Below are 19713 nucleotides of genomic sequence, written 5' to 3' on the forward strand. Positions count from 1 at the left end.
GCTGTTTGTTTGTTTGTTTGGTGGGGCAAGGGTGAAACTGTGAAACTGTGATAGGATGAGTGTCAAAAAAAGCATGAGCTGTAAGGGGTTGTTTTTTTTTTTTTTGACAGATGTTTTCTTTTGATATTGCTTTAGCAGGGTCACGCTCCCTTTATTTTTGCTCGGTTTTTACTCTTTTTTGGTAAATCAAATCCCTTTCACTCACTCCATCCCCACTACTTCTCACTTTTTATGTGAATAAGTTCCAAATTGCTGGACCTCTTTTGACCTTTTCCTCATATTCTCAAGAACATGCTCCAACCCCAGACAAAAAATGTCAGCAAGGCGTGGCCGACTGGCCGTTATGTCTAGAAAAAAGGCATAATAAAAACTTCTTTATCATTTGTTAAATCATATATTTGGTCTTTTGTGAAAACCCATATATTTGGTCTTTTAATTTCAAAATCTACTCATCTTTCTTGAATATTTTTTTTCTTTACACTTAAAACTTCTTTTATTAATCACAATTATTTGTTAACAAAAATTTGCTTATCTCAATATTCACCAATTATCCTCAACAGTTAAAAATACAGAAATTAGTCTTCTTACACTTACCACTTCAATTTGTTCCTCACCAAATGAATTATCAACTAATGTTGAGTCTAAAAACTAATACTAATAATGATAAGGAATAACAATAGTTTAGCAATGAAGAGGTATAGAGTAGCTAATGAAACTTGAAAGCAAAAAGACTTCAATTTCAACAAATGAAAAATATTTATGTCCTTTACGTATTGTCTGTGGTATTATATTTTGGATGGACAGGGCAAGAACTGGGTGAGAGATCTTTGTCTCGACCTGCACGACGAGGTAGGAATGAGTTTTGGTTGTCTTGCCACGCTCTAAATATATTATTTACTACGATCTCAATAATATTATAGCTTGTTTCGGAGAGAAGGAGGATGAGTAAAAACTGTAGAATTGAATGAATTGAAGGAGAGGTATGTGGAGAAGAAATTGAGATGTTTTAGAAAGGGTGTGTTTAGAAATGGCAAGGGTTTACATTGTCCAATATAACAAAATTATGAAGACACTTTTTCAAGTAGTTTGAAATTGTGAGATGTTTTTAGTTAACATTGGGTAGTGTATAAAGTTATTTTATCATGGAATTTCAAATGATAACTTAATAATAATGACATTTTTATGGTGTCTTGTATTTGTGATTTGATGAGTTAAAAGAGATTTAAAATTTGTGTTGTATATCCAAGAATTAAGCCCTTTTAGATATACACCACTATCAATTTCTTTAAGACCTTCTCCCATTTTCTCGTATATATGTTAAAATACGGGCCCGTTTGGTAGAGGAGTTTGAGTAGTATTATTTGTGGTTTTTTAAAATATGTGTGGGTGAAAAAGTGTGTGGAAATGTGTGTAATGTTGTTTAAAAACTGAAAATGAGTGTTTAAAATGCCCTACCAAACAAGTATTCTCAACCAAAAAAAAATGCGGTTCGAAGTTTAAACGATCATTTTCCCATTGTCTCATTTAAAAAAATATAAAAAAAAACTTTAACATGGATTTATGTTAATATAACTTTTATTATATATCAATTATAAAATCATACTCCATACAATATATATATATATATACACTAATTATGAAAAAAAGTTTGTACTAAATATTTCTCACCATTTTATTTGAACGCGAAATCCAATAAGATATAGAGAAAGTCTATATATATATATATATATATATGTCAAATAATTTAACATTTTATAATGTAGCAAATTGTTAGCGATAAGAAAAAAAATAATGTTAATAATAGATTGGACCCAAATAAAAACCTACACAAACTTACCACATCAAAATGTGTTAAAAATGCTGATAAGTTTTTTAGTAGCATTACAGGTATTTTGAGTTTACACACTAATGTATATGTATCACGAACTAATAAAAAAAACTCAAATATTTAGTTATGAAATTTTTAAAGTCATCAAATTACAATTATTGTCCTTCTCAAAAAAAAAAAAAAAATTACAATTATTATCATCTCAGTTTCTAAAATTTATGTACTAAAAGTCTAAAATTTAGTTTTTTTTTTTTTTGTTTTTAGCTTGTAGGATATGATATAGACTTATGGAGTATCTTGGTAGCGGGACCCACTAAAAAGGTTTTAACGTCTATGTTCTGTTGAGTTTCCCTTATTCCAATCATACTAGGAATTGAATTGAAGCTGCCAAGTTTCAATCTCCAAGAAACGGCCTCGATATTTAATAATCTTCCTTACAAAAAAGCTTCGCAACAAAAATCCAATTCCTTTAATGGCCAATCAGTCCTCCTCCTCTTCGTCTTCCTCTTCCTCCTCCTCCTCCTCCTCCTACCCAATTCTCTGCGCTTCCTTCAACCAGGACGCCAGGTTGCTTCACCAATACTTTCTATTCTCATCCTTCTATTTTTTATTCTCTTCCGACTTAGGGTTTCTTATTTCCGGGAATTCATTTTCTCGGGAAAAACAAAATCGAATTCTATTGAAACAAGCGGATAATTCTGATTGGTTCTATTCATAAACGTATTGATTGATTGGTTTTTTTTTTTTTTTTTTTTTTTGACTGTTGGTTTTTCCGAATTTGCAGTTGCTTTGTGATAGGGACAAGGGATGGTTTCAAAGTCTTTGACACGAATACAGGAAGACTCTGTTATGAACGAGGTGAGTTTTCCAATCAATACTCTTACCTGGTTTCAAAGTCTTCTTCTTTATACGTCTATTTATTTATTTTTATAATTCGAGTTTTTATTTAATTTTATTTAAATTCTTAATTAGGGAAAATTACATGCTTATACTTAGCTTGTGACAAGTACCTTCCCTATGGTTTGCTTTACTAGGCATTTCCGATAAGTTTAACTTGATTTGATGATGTGACAAGTCTCAATAATATCCATTAGGAAAAAAAAAAAAACTATTCTACCAAAAAGCTTACACATTGTGAATTGATAAATTACCGCTTGTCCCAAATGAAGCTATTTGGAAATCGTGAATTTTATCATTTAACTATAATTTTAATACTTCCCCTTACATGTGGGCCCAGAATGGAATGCAGAGCAGAGATAAGGTTGGACTTAGGGCCACCTGCTAGGATAAATTACCAATTGTCCCCAACATTTAAGCTTTTAGGAAATGGGAAATTTAATTATTTAACTATAATTCTAACATGAACAGATGCCTAGGAAGCACGGACACTTCACAAGAAAGAGAATTTCATTAAAATAATCTTAGACATGTGTGCGTGCATGCATGTGTATATAGAGAGAGAATAGTGACATGGTCAAAATTTTTGACCAATGATTTATCATTTGTTTATTACACACCTCTAGAAAAGAATTGAGCTCTTATCTTATGTCCACACATGAAATTTGGAATTACTATAGCTTAAATTGAAATCCTAGATTCAGTTCATTAAAAGTAATCTATTTTCTTTTGCCTAGCTATTGGAGCCTTCATTATTGTTGAAATGCTGTTTAGCTCCAGTCTTCTTGCCATTGTTGGAGCTGGTGAACAGGTGCTTGTACCATTTTACTCATAGAGTGTGTTACGATGTTCATTAACTTTACCTGCTCATTACTTACGAAGGTTGTTTCTGACACAACAGCCATCTTTATCTCCCCGCCGTCTTTGTTTGTTCAATACAAGAACTGGAACTGCTCTCCGAGAATTGAATTTTTTGACTTCAATACTTGCTGTTCGCATGAATAAGAAAAGGTAAAAGATCTTACCTAGAAACTGAATTTCTGCCAGAGATTCTTGTTTTCATTTTCTGATGCATGAATTCAGGATGATATTTTAATAATTTTTTATTTGATGTTAATTATCAGATAGAGGGGTTGGGGATTAATTCTTAAGAATAATGTGTTTCATGGTGATCCTACATAACTTAGGGTTATTGTAGAGGAGACATGAATCATGGCTGTCAGAAATAATAATTATGGGGGATACGAGCAGGGAATTAATGTTCTCCTTATGTGAGCAATTGCAGTGTTGAGCTAAGAAATTTGAAATGCTTCTGTTTAGACTTGATAGGTATTTTTCTTGTTCTTTTGCTCTTATGGTTCTTCTGCAAGCAGTAACACATAGGTAAACAGATAGGTTACCATAGTAGATTCACAAGCACACACTTTATTTTCCAAATATATACTTCACAAATTATGAAATTTAAGGAGGCCTACTTCATGTCGATTTTGGTGGCATTAGAAACTTCCATCTAGAATAGGAACTTTTATTTATTTCTAAAATCAGTGGTGCGTGGGACTTGGCTGGATTTATTTAATTAAAAATGTTGTTAGATCAATAAATTTAATTAATTATCTATCAAATTTAAGCTTTTACAATGACTAGTAATTTATTGATGCATCAAAGTAGATGATCTTAAGTTCGAACTGTACGTCCATTCTAGACGTGCCATTTATGGTTGAAAATTTCATGTCTTAGGCTTACTCGTTAAGGGGAGTTTTGCCCCACATTGTTAAAAGAGAGTGTACAATGATCCAATTCACGATTTACAACAAGCTTAAATTTTTGACACAGGTGATAATTTATCAAGACTTTTTCATAGGATATTTGGACATGCCATTCCTTACCTTCACAAGAAAAACTAAAACGAGTTCCAATAAGAATCTGATACGGTCATTCAACATTGCAATTTATCTTGCCCATTCCTTACCTTCACAAGGACAACTAAAATGAGTTCCAATAAGAATATTATATGGTCATTCAACATTGTAATTTATCTTGCTTCAACTCACAATTTTGTACTTCAGGCCTTTGTGCTTTTAACTTGAGGCTAAACCTCACATATAATTTGGTAATATTTTGTCTGTTCATGGAATCAATTAGACCTTGGTGGTGTATAGGTACTAATAATGTCACAGATGTGCTTGGGATTCATTATGTTCTTGATCTTGCGCATTAAACACTTCTTATTTGGTAGAAATAGAGCTTCACCATTAGACAGGATTATTTTTTCATGAAGAGAACTCTAAGTTGTGTTTCCTTTCTCATTGATAATTTTGATTGGTTGTCTTGGCAAATGCAGGCTTGTTGTTGTTTTGCAAGATAAGACATATGTCTATGATTTAAATACTGTTAAAATCTTGGACTCTATTGATACAGTGCCAAATCTAAAAGGTGAGGTTTAAAAGTATTTGTTTTCTACCTAAAGTGGTATTCATAATTTGTTTACTGTGGATTATTTGTTTTTTCATAATATCTGTTTTCCTGTTTCTCTTAACCTTATTGTCTATTTTTATCTTTTCTTGCTATTATTGATTCCTTCCATTTCAAATTTCCATTGGTTATAAGTGACCGGTCTCTTTATGTTTCTTGAGTGCTTGGTGATCCCTATTTGGCCTTTTTTCCCTGTAATGAACTTCTTTACTGGTTAAAAAAAAAAAAAACAGTGGTAGAACCTCCCTATTCATAAGTGAGATTAAAATGGTTTCCAAAGTGTGTAAGTACTTTATATAACTGTACCTAGAAGGACATCTTGGAATTTGACTTGGAGGTTGTTTAGCTAGTCGGATAAATCTGACAATACATAAAATGAGTTATATTTTCTAACTCTGCCACTAGTTACGCAATTAAATATAATATCTGATACTTTTCTGAGTACAATGAAAATAATAAAGTTCAAGAGTATCAGTATCAGAGTATGTGAATAACATGCAAACTAAATGGCTTTTCGTAACTTACAAGTTTTATTTTGATATGCACAAAAATGTTACGGAACATGCAGCATATTCTTCCTGGATGTCTAATCACACTAATGTGAGAAACTGCTTTGGGATGATGCTTATGAAGTTTATTGAATCTGTATGACTCTACATTAAGACTAGGTTTTATCTTAATATAGTTAAGAACAGGCACAGAAGCTTAGGATAAGCAAATGAAAAGGCCATCATGCAACTATATGACTTCTCTGTGATATTATTGTCTGAGATATTGAAATTTTTTGAGCAAGGATTACATTATTGAGTTTAAGTAAGTTCTATAGGGACCATACAAAATATAATTTTGAACTTGGGAGGGTATTTTTATCTTCAATATCTTTTACATGCTCCCTTTGACTCATCCAATATGAACTTTGGAGGTGAGTTAATATTGTATTGGTTGAAATTATAATGGTTGGTTCTGATACGCTGCATCCATGAAGAAACATTTATACCACCTGCAGTTCTGTGTTACTCTTCCTGTAAGCATTCTTGTTGCTACAATGACCTCCATTGCTACCAGATACCTTTTTCTTGGCTAACAAACTAATCTTATCCAAACTTGACCCCAAAGTTTTCTGAGCTGAAGGAAAATATCTAAATTTGGAAACAAAGTCATACCTCTACAATTTATTAATTACTTTTTTTTATTTGACTTGATTTAGTATTTTGGTTTATAATTTTCAATTATGGCGCAAGTCATCAAATAGTTATATTTCTTATTATTTTTTATTGGCAAGTTACACGTGTCCAGTGGATTTTGAACATATGACCTCACTCCACCCACTTGTGAGAGAAGAAAATGCCATTTGAGCTAAAGCAAATTAGCCAAGCATTATATTTCATAACAATCTAGCAGTCATACTGAGATAGAATCTGTAGAGCTTTGTCTGTCAAATTTTGAATTCTGCAGAATTAACATGACATTGAATGCTTAGATTAGTAGAAGTATTTTTTTTTTCCTCTTTTTCTTTCTTTCTTTCTTTCTTTTTCAGGGCTTTGTGCATTCTCACCCAGTTTGGATAGTTGCTTCTTGGCTCTTCCTGCTAGCACTGTCAAAGGGTCTGTGTTGTTGTACAATGTCATGGAGCTCCAGTCACATTGTGAGGTCATGGCATTATCCCTTCCTTATATATATATGATGAAATAAATGATTAAATAACAGGGCTCCTTCCCCCCCCACCCCCCCCCCCCCCCCCCACCCCCCAAAAAAAAAAAAAAACCTGGGACTCAATTTTTTTGTCTATCATCATAACTCTTTTTTGTTGTGGTAATTAAGATTATTGTTATCATCCACTTTGAAGATGATGCTGATTTTGGTACTAGTCATTTTAAAAGTGAATCAGAGAGCTTTTCTGCTTTCTATCCTCAAGTGGGAAGATAATTAAAAATATAGAATATCTAGATGTTATTTATGGACATTTGATGCTCTCTCTCTCTCTCTCTCTCTCTCTCTCTCTCTCTCTCTCTGTTTTCAAATTTAGAATGTTCAGAAAATCAGTCACATGACAGTGGAATCGGAGTGAGTTTGGAAATGTAGAGCGCCAGAAAAAAGAATTGTTGGAGGCTCTGAATTTATTGGATGTTAAGGAAGGGGACCATGGCCTTTCTGAAGTGGAGTTAGAGGAGAGGGTTGTGTTGAGATCTCAAATTCAGAACCTTCTCTCATTGGAAGAAATCTCATGGAGACAGAAATCGAGGATGCTTTGCATTAAGGAAGGAGATAACAATACCAAATTCTTCCACAAGGTGGCCAATTCTAGGAGAAGGTATAATCATATTAGCATGTTGGAGGTGAATGAGGTTGTCTATGAGGACGAATCTGAGATGGCAGACCAAGCAGTACAGTTTTACAAAAACTTATACAAGGAATCAGAGGAGTGGAGGCCTTTTGTGGAAGGTTTGGAGTTTGATCAGATAGAGGGGTTGGAAAGGGGCTGGCTTGAACGGAGATTTGAACAGGAGGAGGTTTTTCGAGCTGTCAAGGAGTTGGAAGGAGATAAAGCTCCAGGTCCTGATGGTTTCTCTTTGGCTTTCTTTCATCATTGTTGGGGAGTGGTGGAAAGAGATGTCTTAGCTATGTTTGAAGAGTTTTATTTACACAGTAAGTTTGAAAAATCTCTTAATGCTACTTTCTTAGCCTTAGTCCCTAAGAAGAATGATGCATCCAATATTCGAGATTTTAGACCTATAAGTTTGGTGGGGAGTGTTTATAAGATTTTGGCCAAGGTGTTGGCAAACCGCCTGAAAGAGGTTTTGGATCAGCTGATATCTGAATCTCAGAACAGTTTTGTGGGCGGTAGACAGATTCTTGACTCAGTCCTCATTGCTAACGAGTGTGTTGATAGTAGGATGAAGAGTAAAATTCCGGGGGTTATTTGTAAATTAGATATTGAGAAGGCCTATGACCATGTGAACTGGGAGGCTTTACTTGCTCTGTTGAAGAGAGTGGGATTTGTGATGAGGTGGTGTAGATGGATCCGCACATGCATATCTACTGTCCAATTCTCAGTCTTGTTTAATGGGTCTCCAGCTGATTTTTTTGGGAGTTCGAGGGGATTGAGACAAGGGGACCCGCTATCTCCCATATTGTTTCTGGTTATGATGGAGGTCCTCAGTAAGATGATGAAAAGAGCTGAAGGGGCTGATTTACTTCGAGGCTTTAGGGCTGATGGTAGACGGGGTGAAGGGGTATGTGTCTCTCATCTTTTGTTTGCGGATGATACAATTTTGTTTTGTGATGCAAATGAGGAGCAGATTCTACATATTCGGATGCTTCTTCTTTGTTTCGAGGCAGTGACAGGTTTAAAGGTAAATGCATTGAAGAGTGAGATGGTTCCCATTGGGGAGGTTCCTAATATCCATTTCTTGGCAGAGTTTTTGGGATGCCGGATTGGGTCTTTGCCTATGACCTATCTTGGTATGCCATTAGGGGCGTCCCATAAGTCTCCTACTGTTTGGAATCCTATCTTGGAGAGAATTGAACGCAAGTTGGCCGGTTGGAAGAAGTTGTATTTGTCTAAAGGTGGAAGACTAACATTGCTTAAAAGCACATTAGCTAGTCTGCCCACTTATTTTTTATCTCTTTTTACCATCCCTACTCATGTGGCCAATAAAATTGAGAGATTGCAAAGGGATTTCTTATGGGGGGACTCCAAGACTCATTTGGTGGGATGGAATAAGGTGTGTGCACCTTTGGAAAATGGTGGGTTAGGAGTAAGGAAATTAACAACCTTCAACAAAGCCTTACTAGGGAAGTGGTTATGGCGGTTTGGGTTTGAGAAGACAAGGCTTTGGAGAAGAGTTGTAGCTATCAAGTTTGGGGAAGAATGGGGGGGATGGACTTCCAAGCTAGGTAGAGGGGCTCATGGGTGTGGCTTGTGGAGAAGTATCCGCATGGGGTGGGAGGATTTTAGAAAAAATATTCGCTTTGTGGTAGGGGCGGGAGATAGAGTTAAACTCTGGACAGATCAATGGTGTGGGGACTCTCCACTTCACTTGACCTTTCCGAGTGTGTATGGGATTGTTTCTAATAAAGAGGCATCGGTGGCCTCTTCTCTTGAGCGGTTGGGGATAGAGGATCGGAGAAGTTGGAATGTCCTTTTTATTCGGAGACCAAATGATTGGGAAATAGGTGTTGTGGATGAATTTCTCCGCACTTTGGGTGCAAATCTTCCTCTCACTGTGAATGGTGATCGTATGCGATGGAAGTTGACAAAGAATGGGGCTTTTAATATCCGCTCGTTTTACAATAAGTTGAGAAACCCCCTGCCCATTATCTTCCCTTGGAAAGGTGTTTGGAAGGTTAAGGCTCCTCGGCGTGTTTCCTTCTTTGTGTGGACTGCTGTATGGGATAGGATCCTTACAGGTGACAATTTGAGGGGTAGAAGGATGGTTTTTGTTGACTGGTGTATCATGTGTCGTTGTAATGGGGAGACGGTGGATCATTTGTTACTTCATTGTGATAAAGCTTATCGACTGTGGAGTTTGGTGTTTAGATCTTTTGGGATCTTTTGGGTCTTGCCAAGATCGGTTGCGGATACTTTATTTGGTTGGTGGAACTGGCCTGGAAAGCATGTGTCTAGCATTTGGAACTTAGCTCCATTATGCTTGATGTGGTGTCTTTGGAGGGAGCGAAACAAGAGGACTTTTGAGGACATGGAAAGTTCGGATGACCAGTTATTGGCCTCTTTCAGTGGCTCTCTGTTTGACTGGTCTAGGGCCTGGGGACTCACCTCTAGTGATTCCCTCCCTTTGTTCCTTAGTTCTCTCCTGTGTAATTAGTCTCCTCTCCTTTCTCTCTTTTTTCTTTTTGCTCTATCTTTCCAATTGTACTTTTCTATTTGCCTTATGTTTTTCTGCATAAGGTAGTTTCTTCAATATATATCTTTATTACTTATCAAAAAAAAAAAATAGCCCGTAGGACATGCTAGCTTTTTCTTTGAAGTCTTGTGGCAATTTAGGACCAGTGGGCTACCTAGCCTAATTGCCTTGAGGGTCATGAGTTAGGGTGACCCTTAGGATGAACCTCTGGTCATATTTGCTGATTTATGGTTTGAATGGGTTCATTTTTTATTCATCTAGGAGCAAATTTTTTGAAACTGTGTGTCTTTCTTTCACTTGTTATTGGATATGGAAATGAATCATGATCCTTTTTAATTCTCTAGCTTATATCAATTATATTCTCACTCAAATTGAAAAACAGATAGATGCACATCGTGCACCTCTGGCTGCAATTGTCCTTTCTTCCAATGGGATGTATATAGCAACTGCTTCTGAACAGGGAACCATAATCAGAGTCCATTTGGTTTCAGATGCAAGTAAGGTGAGAATAGCACACCATCCATTCACAGTATTTTATACATGGAGATCATCTATTGTAATTGATTATATGTTTCAATCAGGCTGTCAAAGACAGCCACCACACAGGTGGTACACAATAAAACTACTAGTGAAAATTAGATAGTGAAATTGCTGATGTCTTAAATGGTTGTTAAGAGAATCACTTTGATCCAGAGAGGTTTCCTAGATTTAAAGAAGTAATTTTTTTAAAAAATTTTAAAAAATTTGTATGTGGCTCTAAATATCTTTTGTTAATTAGTGTAATGGATCTCAAAAGTGATCCACCATATGGAAAGACCAAATCTTTTTGTGGCATGCATGTTATCTATGATGCATAACCATCTGTGCCCTAGATTTGTCCTTACCCCTCAGCTCAATTAAACTAGAGTTTTTTAATAAGTAAATATAAACTCGATTCTTGGAAGCAATACAATGCAGCCATCTTTGGTTGTAATACTTTACTTTGGGTTTGGAATCTAACTAGTCTTTTCTTTGGCAGTCATATAGTTTTCGGAGGGGGACATACCCATCAAATATATTTTCCTTATCATTTGGGCCATCTATGCAACTTCCCGATATTCTTGTGGCCACAAGTTCTTCCGGTTCTCTTCATGTTTTCTCCATGGGATTTGCTATAAATCAAAGGTTAGAACTACAACTTTCTGTTGCCTTCTTTGTATTTTTGCAATTACAATTTTTTTTAAATGGTAAGTTACACACACCCTAAATAATTTGTTGAGGATCCATAGTCGACCCCAAAATTTTGGGACTAAGGCTTTGTTGTTGTTATTGTAAGTTACACACTCAATGGATCTTGAACCAACAACCTCACCCTCCTACCAATTTTTATCGGAGAAGTTCATGCCAGAGGAGCTATATCTCATTGGAAAATGGGATAGAAACATAGTCAAATATTGTAGGATGTAATGTCATTATTGTTATACATCTGTTTTATGAAAGTCTTTAACTATTTTTTTAACCTGCTTTATAGTTACCTTGTATATATTTCTATCTATGTTCATAGAAATGGTGCCTCAACCTATAAGTGGCTGTTTGGTAGACAAACTCCAACACATGTTTTCAGTTTTTAAACAACATTACACGCATTTCCACACACTTTTTCACCCACACGTATTTCCACACATGTTTTCAAACAACAAAACACATGTTTTCAAACACAGGTACTAAACACCCCCTAAAGTTCCTTGTAATTGGACCTTCATTGATTCTGTTCAACAGTTGTGTGGTTCTTGCTAGTGACAAGGTTAAAGGCTAAAGAGCTAATAAAAATACTTACCAGAAGTTCAGAGAGAGAGAAAGAACATGGCAGAGTCTTTTGCCATCATCGTAGACAGTCAGCTAATAGAGGGAGATATCACCCTAGGAAGAAAATATAGGGGTTTGTAACACAGAGAGAGAGAGAACATGGCAAAGGTCATTTACCATCATCATTGACAGTACACTAATAAAGGGAGATTTCACCTGAGGAAAGAAATAAAGGGTCAGTAACAATATAGATTAACTCGAAGGAAAAGTAGTTTCACAAACCTCAAGGGAACTCCTTTAGTGCAGATACCATATACAGGCCTTCATCACATGGCTGGACAATGGAGGCCTGCTGCTGGTTGGCCTGACTGATATTTGTTAGATCTTATTTAATCTAGGAATTTAATTTGTATTTGCTTTTATTAATTGGTTTAAGATTTTTTTCCTTTCCTACTTGGTTTAAAATTTATTTAATGTCCTAGCTTGGTCAGAAAGATACTTTCCTTCACTAATGTAACCTGGGAACCATATGTAAAGGCCCCAAGAATCAGTATTGTTATGCTTGAGTTACTTATAAAAAAGTAAGAAAGTATTGTTTTGGTTGAGTTGATTAATAAAATATATGCTGGAATATTTCCAATAGTTTGGTGCCGACTCCCACGGTTTGTTTTCTTTTTCTGCTTGGTGCTGATTCCTAGTTTATCTATTTCTTTCTATTCTATTTGTTCCCTGAAATCTTTTATTAATTGAAAGTAAAAGCAGCATAATTTCACAAACCTCAATGGAACTCTTTGTAATGGATAGAAACCTTGTGAGGTAGTGTCTTGGTGTCTCTATAACAAAGTTCCATGCTGCTTATATGGTTTTTTTGTTTTCTTTTGTTTTTTTTTTTTTTTTTTAATATCTCGTATATTTCTAACATAACCTTCATTTTTCATCAATTTCCATGCAGCCTAAATAGGGTCCAACCCCCCTTTTAAAATTTTTATAATTATGCCATGTTTTTGTGTTTAATGTCCGTTTGGTAACAGCTTATCTAGTTTTTTTCTAAAAAGTTTTTGCTGAAAATATTGTAGATAAAAACTAAAAGTTAAATAAAATAAGTTGATTGATGTTTTGCTAAAAGTATTGTAGCAAAAAAAAAAAAAAAAAAAAAAAAAAAAACACTAAAATTTGCTTATAATCTAATCCAAACGCACACTTAACTTGTTTGGTATCAACTTTAACTTTTAGTTTTTATGTACAGCTTTTTAAAACTTTACTTTTTCTTGCCTTTACTCACTTTTTAAAATTTTTTCAAGGAACAAGTATACTTTAGCACACTTTCAGCAAAAAGCTAAATAAATTGTTCCTAAACGGACACATAGGGTCCATTTGGATATAATTTATTTTGCTGAAAACTAAAAATACTGTAACAAAATAATTTTTAAACGTGTGAAAAAGTACTATTCACTCTTTTTTTACTGTTCATATGCCTTGGTGCACTGTTCATGTTCCATGAACAGTGCACCAGGCGCTGGTCTTAAAAAAAAAAAGAAAAAAAAAAGGCAAACGTGGGTTTGGAAACGCGGATCCAAACCCACACATAGTGTTATATATTATTTTCATAGCCAGTCCCAAGGCCAACGTAAAATTTAGTCACTATTATTTTGAATGCATGAACGGTTGTAGTTTACAAAGGATTTGCAAAATCATCCAATCCTTTTTCTCTATATCTTTCACTTCTTTGCTGAAACAGGAAATCAAGTAGTATTCTTGGATCAATAATACCTGACTCTGTTGCTGATGCACTGGATCCAACTCACCATCAAGTACTTCAATGTGCTGTTACAGCAGGAGTCAAAAGGTGAAGCAGTTTATAACTGATATAATGTACCCTTTATTGGATTAAATAACTAGTCTAGTAAATTATAGCACTACAAATATATTGGTATGCCTGGGGTTGAGACATATGTTGGGGCATCTGCTTGACTGAGATTCAACAAACAAAATCTATACTTTCAAGTTCCACCTTTCCCACCTACCCCTCTATTATTCTCTTGAGCTAAACCTAAACAACTTCCAAAAATAATATAGAAAAAAGGGTGATCAATAGGACTGTAAATAGCCTGATTTGTATTTTATTTATTACACATATCAAATTCTATTTTATTTATTTTCTTAGTATGGGAGAATAAGGTCTTTATTTTGTTATTTGATTAACAGTGTTATTTCCGTAGTGTTTAAAGTTGAATATGAATTTGGAGAATATTTTAAAACTGTGAGGGGAAATGGAAATTACAAATGCAGAATACAATAATACAAAAGGTGTATGAACATAGAGCCTGCATAAGCAAGATTATACTTGATGGCTACTATCTTTCAATTGAGTTTCTAGCTAAGGAAGAGATGTGGCAGTTCATTAGATATTAGATCTTGACGTTTTTAAATGGGCATATAAAAAATGACCTTTCTAGTAGATGTAGGATATTGACATTTGTCAAATTATCTTTTTTATTATAGAAGTGCATTGTTGTCTGTTATTTTCTTCTTCCTTTATTTTTTATTTATATTCTTCTAGCCCTTTTATTGATGCAATGAGGTGTTCTGTTCTGGTACAGCAATTCAGTGATTCGCAAAGTTGACAAGGTTGTTGCTGATTCGTCCACATCTGAAATTGTATCTTGCAAGTGAGTTTTCTGACACTGCCCATCTTCTTCTTCTTTTTCTTTTCCCCAAGATGAGGGGAAAGGGGAGATTCAAACTCATGACCTCCACTTCATAAAGCATGGTCAATATCTGATTGTACTATCCTTGGGTTTAAACAATGTTCATTCTTCTTTTGTGGGGTTTCCTTTTTTCTTCCTCAGCACTTTACTGTTAGGTTTTATCTTTTGTCAAATTAGCTTTATACTACATTAATAGATCACATAACAAGTTTCATAAAAGGACTATAGAGTTCAACAATTGAAGAAACTCAACAAATTCAAATAGTTTTGTAGTGATATTAATTGGCATGAAGAACTTTTGGACGTACTCTGTATGTTAGCAAACATGAATTCATTGAACCTTTCAGACTGATTGCCCTTGCAAAGGTGAAAATTCTATAGTCCAAGAAGCCTGCTGCATGCTTGATATTTTAATTAGACATGTTCCGCTGCATGCCTTCTCTTCTGAAGGCAAGTTTTATGATCTCATATGATATTTAGGTGTTTTGTGTCAATACTCAAAATTATTTTTTATAATGTCAAATGGGTGACATTATGGTATCTTTAGAGTTATGGTGGTGATTTGCATATTAATATTATGTGGAAAAGAGTAAATGGGTCCTTCCTGTACATAATTTTTTTGTTTTTTGTTTCTTCTTTGCTGTTTGTACATATTTTTCTGGCTACTTCATTTTCTAATTAAGTAGTCTTCTCTTAATACAAGTTTTCTTACCTATCAAAAAAAAAAAAAAAAAAGAGGAGTAAATGGATCCTTATACACCACTCTCACAGTGGTTACTGCTTTTGCTATTTCCTGGACACTACCTCAAACTTGTATTAGTGATTCCAAAGTATCAATTGTGATGGGATAAAGTTTGGTTTTCAATTGGTATGGAACTATCTTTTCCAACCCATTACATGGTGATTTATAAGACTATCCATGTTTTTTATTTAAACAAGTCACCTGACTCATTTAAAAAGTTATGTGACTATAACATGGATAGTCTCTTCAATTGCCACATAGTGGGTTGGAAAAAAATAGCTACAAACTGGTTTGGAGTTGAAAATTTTCCCTTTGTGATGTACACATCCTTTGCCCTTTGGTGACTTAGCTTAGTGTCAGTTGATAACTTCAACACAGTCACTTGATGCTTCTGGTGATTTCTCAGATGCACAGGATGCTGTTGATAGCTATTATACCTAGTTGATGTTGAAACAAGAAAGATGGGAAATCTTGAACCTTGGACCTCAATATATAGAGGGCACCAGTGCTGCCCATACCATTTCTCGTCACCTTCTCATTTGATCTAATTTCTGGATAAATAGAGCTATATTAATGCAAATTTTGGTTAAACTTGTAAAAGGATACCAAGTAGTTATTTTGGACGAAGTTCATGGTTCTCTGTTTGCTGTGAGCTACCAAATGCATTGGAGATACAATCCCTGAATTCTATGTGGAGATAGGAAACATTTGCTGTTGTTAATCTTTCTTGGATATGCAGCTAAGGAATTTAACTAGCCTCCTCGTAGATATATTGCTTATTTCTTTATAATCTCCTAAATAAATTTTGGGAATCTTTCTATTGGCTTATGTTCTTTCTGTTTTGGATTTTCTAGGGCTACCATATCCATAATTACCTACAATGGTTACTTCCAGGAGTACAGCTTAAGTATCAACCAGCAGAATGACCCTGTGTGGACTTTGGAGCATGAATTTAATCTTTTAACAGTGATCTCAGATAATGCCATTAGTTTATGATCAAACGTTGCATGACATCAACCTTTGAAGTCTGCATGTTTGTGTTACTACATGCTATCCTCTGACCTTTCAGCTCGCAGGATCTCATTGCATATATATTGTTGCTTACGTAACAAAACCGATCAATGAAGTTATGAAACCGAGGAAAGAGAATTGTTGAAAATGGTTGTCCAGTGCAAGGGATTAGCCATTAAGGACGATGAAAGACTTCAAGATGCAAGTATTTAAGACGTTTGTATAAGTTATTCAATGCATGTTCCTTGTACAACACTTTCTTAATATGAAGTTCTTGTTGGCATGGAAATATGTGTAAAGCAAGCTTTGAATTTAAAGAGCATCCTTGTAAATATTACTTTGGCAAGCATTCAGTTATAATCTTACCGGTAAGAAAATTGTAATAATATTATGTATATTGCTATAATGTCCACTTTAAGATGAAATCTTCAACTTTTTCACATGTGAACCTCAAATTATTAAAACTACAAAATTTGAAAGTAAATCTCTACATATTGCATGAATACGATATTAGTGATGTGTGATAAGATTATAATAAGAAAATATAATGTAGAAGGCCTATGTTTCTTAGATGTTATGCTTAGTTAGAATTAACAGATCATCTATGGTCAAGATTTAATTGATTATGGTCAGGATTTAATTCATACAAGTGCATCTTAACGTTATTTTTTTTTATATCTTTTAATTTGGTGGTCCGATTAATGCTCATTAACTATCGTTTTGATTATTATGACCTCAAGATTTATTTTATTAGAAGTATGTGGAGATTAAATAGCCAAAATTATATTCTTGCCTTGGAGACATGAGATGGTGATGATATGCAGTGCAATGCAAGTGAGGTTAAATGTGATTTGCAAAATGGGGTGTCTCCACTATTTTACAATATAAAAAATTTAATCAAGGCCAAAAATTTTAATAAATAAAATTTATTTTTAAAATATTATATTCTTTTCAAATGTTCAACATTTTATTAATACATTTCATACTATATTTGCGGTAGTTTAAAAGTGTAAAAAATTTAAATCTTTAAAAAAAATTGCTCTTCCTTTCTCTCTATCAAAATTAAAATTACAATTAATAGTTTTTAAAAAATTATAGAAATCCATTGTTCAATAATTGAAGTCCAACATTGCCAAAAGAGACAATGACCATCTAAAATATAATATTTAATCTGAAACTAATTGTTTTGATATTTTTAGAATTAAAAGTTTTAAAATATATTTAAATAGTTCAATTAATGTACCACTTATAAAATATTAAATAATAGTATATTTTACATTTGTATTTGACCCCAAAATATATTGTTTAGGCCCAGACTAAGCCTATTTTTGTAGACTATGAATTTGAGCGAGATTTGAAAAAATATATTTGAAGTTGAATTAAGGTATTAAATAGGAACAAAAACATTTAAAATTTACAATTTTTAAAACCTTTTATTTTATATTTAAAATACTCAACACATTTGAAAATTCTTCATAGAAAAAATGTGACCATATTTATTATTTTGCATGAAAGGAATTTAACATGCCAATAATATGGTTACTATTTCATGATTTTGGCATGATCATAATGGTATTAGTATGAAGAAATTAATTCAATCAAGGCTAAAGTTGTTAAAATATATATATCAAATTAATGGTTTTTTGCAAAGAAATATTCAATGAGTACTGCCATTGGGATATTGGAAGAAACTAATACTTTTTTTTTTTTATAGTAAATTTGCTAAAAAAAATGGTTCCCTGCAATAAGTATGTGTGCCTTACATTAAGCTGACTCACCAAAACATACAAAAAAGTAGAATAAGTATTAAATTAAAACCACTGTTTACCTCAATGTAATAACATAGCATTCTGTGCCAACTGGGTGGCCCCTCAGTAGTGGTGAAGAGACAACAATGATGCTGCTGAAGTGCGAAGGCTTGGTCCCGAAGGATGGTGAAGTTGACACAGACTTCGAATGGACTGCTATATTTGAGGTATGTCTTCAAAGTTCATTTGCATCAGTCCATTTAAATTTTCCGTCTATTTTAGCATGACCACTTGTTTTTTCGAATGGATTGTTACGTTTGAGTTTTGGGTTGATTCGGGTTTTTCAAATGGGTTTTCTATTGGGCTCTATTTGAATTGATTTTGTTTTAGGTTCATTTCGAGTTAGGTTTGGGATGAGTTTGAGTTGATATTGGTTTGATTTCCTTTGATTTTGATTTTGATGAAATTTAGTCTATTGTTTTACATTTGTTAGAAGTGTACTCTATCCTTTATTTAATTATTGTTGCAATGACATTTTTCATTGCAATAAAATTGAAGTCATTGCAATATGATTTTATTGCAACAAAAAAATTTGTTGCATGCTATTGCAATAAATTCTGTGGCAATAGGTTATTGCAACAAATTCTATGGCAATAGGTTATTGCAACATAAAGCACCAATGTAACAGATAATTTTTTTTACATGATTGTATCATTGTATGGCATAGCCTTTGTGGAGGTTGTGCAGGGGGAAGCAGCCCATATTGTCAGTTGTATTGGCAATTTTTGCTGAGTGTAGTCTACACTCATGTTTGGAGGTATTTTGGTTTTTAGATCTATAAATTGATGATTGTTTGGAGGTATTTTGGTTTTAGTTCTATAAATTGGATGATTGTTTGGAAATATTTTGGTTTTAGTTCTACAAACCAGATGGCTCTGATTTTGATTTTGTTGAGATATTTTGGTTTTAGTTCTATAAACTGGATGACTTTGATTTTGATTTTGATGAAATTTAGTCTATTGTTTTACATTTGTTAGAAATGTACTCTATCGTTTACTTAATTTTTGTTGCAATGACATTTTTCATTGCAATAAAATTGAAGTCATTGCAATATGATTTTTTTTACGCTATTGCAAAAAAAGAATTTTTCTACGCTATTGCAATAAATTCTGTGGCAATGGGTTATTGCAACATAAAGCATCAATGCAACAAATAATTTTTTTTTACATGATTGTATCATTGTATGGCATAGCCTTTGTATGGAGACTTGGACATGTCAAATTATTTTAAAATTTAATTATTTCCAATATTAATCTAAAGATTATTTTATTAAAAAAAATTGGTGAAAGGATAATGTAAAAAGTTAAGTAGTTTTGAATTTAGGATATTACGTGAATTTATTTTCAAAAACATTTTTCCCTAAAGAGTTTTTAATTTATTTATAATAATTCAATAACTACAACAGGAGATGAGATATTTGAACCATAGATGTCATGAACATAATTAGAAGGTGCTAACTAGTTAAGTTACAAGATTCTTGACCACTAAAAGTATTTTTTGGAAAAGAAAACCAATTGTAAAAACGAAAAAATCTTTTATTTTCCCTAAAACTAAATAACTAATTGTTGATAAATGGGTTTTTAGAAATGTAACATTT

The 19713-nt window shown here is 33.6% G+C and overlaps 1 protein-coding gene across 2 annotated transcripts; it reads left to right on the forward strand.

The window, feature by feature from the left end:
• Window positions 1-2175: 2175 nt before the first annotated feature.
• On the forward strand, window positions 2176-16748 carry LOC126715697 (autophagy-related protein 18b). 2 transcript variants are annotated; one of them, XM_050416440.1, is made up of 11 exons: window positions 2176-2395; window positions 2613-2686; window positions 3463-3536; window positions 3627-3736; window positions 5067-5158; window positions 6735-6847; window positions 10445-10564; window positions 11081-11226; window positions 13586-13693; window positions 14448-14516; window positions 16152-16748. In XM_050416440.1, exons 1-11 carry the CDS (start codon window positions 2301-2303, stop codon window positions 16291-16293), a joined length of 1143 nt encoding a protein of 380 aa, XP_050272397.1. In that variant the 5' UTR covers window positions 2176-2300; the 3' UTR covers window positions 16294-16748. The 2 variants fall into 2 exon arrangements, with proteins under 2 accessions (XP_050272397.1, XP_050272398.1); XM_050416441.1 differs by lacking the exon at window positions 3463-3536 and having other exon boundaries at window positions 2209-2395.
• Window positions 16749-19713: the final 2965 nt, after the last annotated feature.

This window comes from Quercus robur, chromosome 2 (assembly GCF_932294415.1).
Source record: "Quercus robur chromosome 2, dhQueRobu3.1, whole genome shotgun sequence".
NCBI classification, from domain to species: Eukaryota; Viridiplantae; Streptophyta; class Magnoliopsida; order Fagales; family Fagaceae; genus Quercus; species Quercus robur.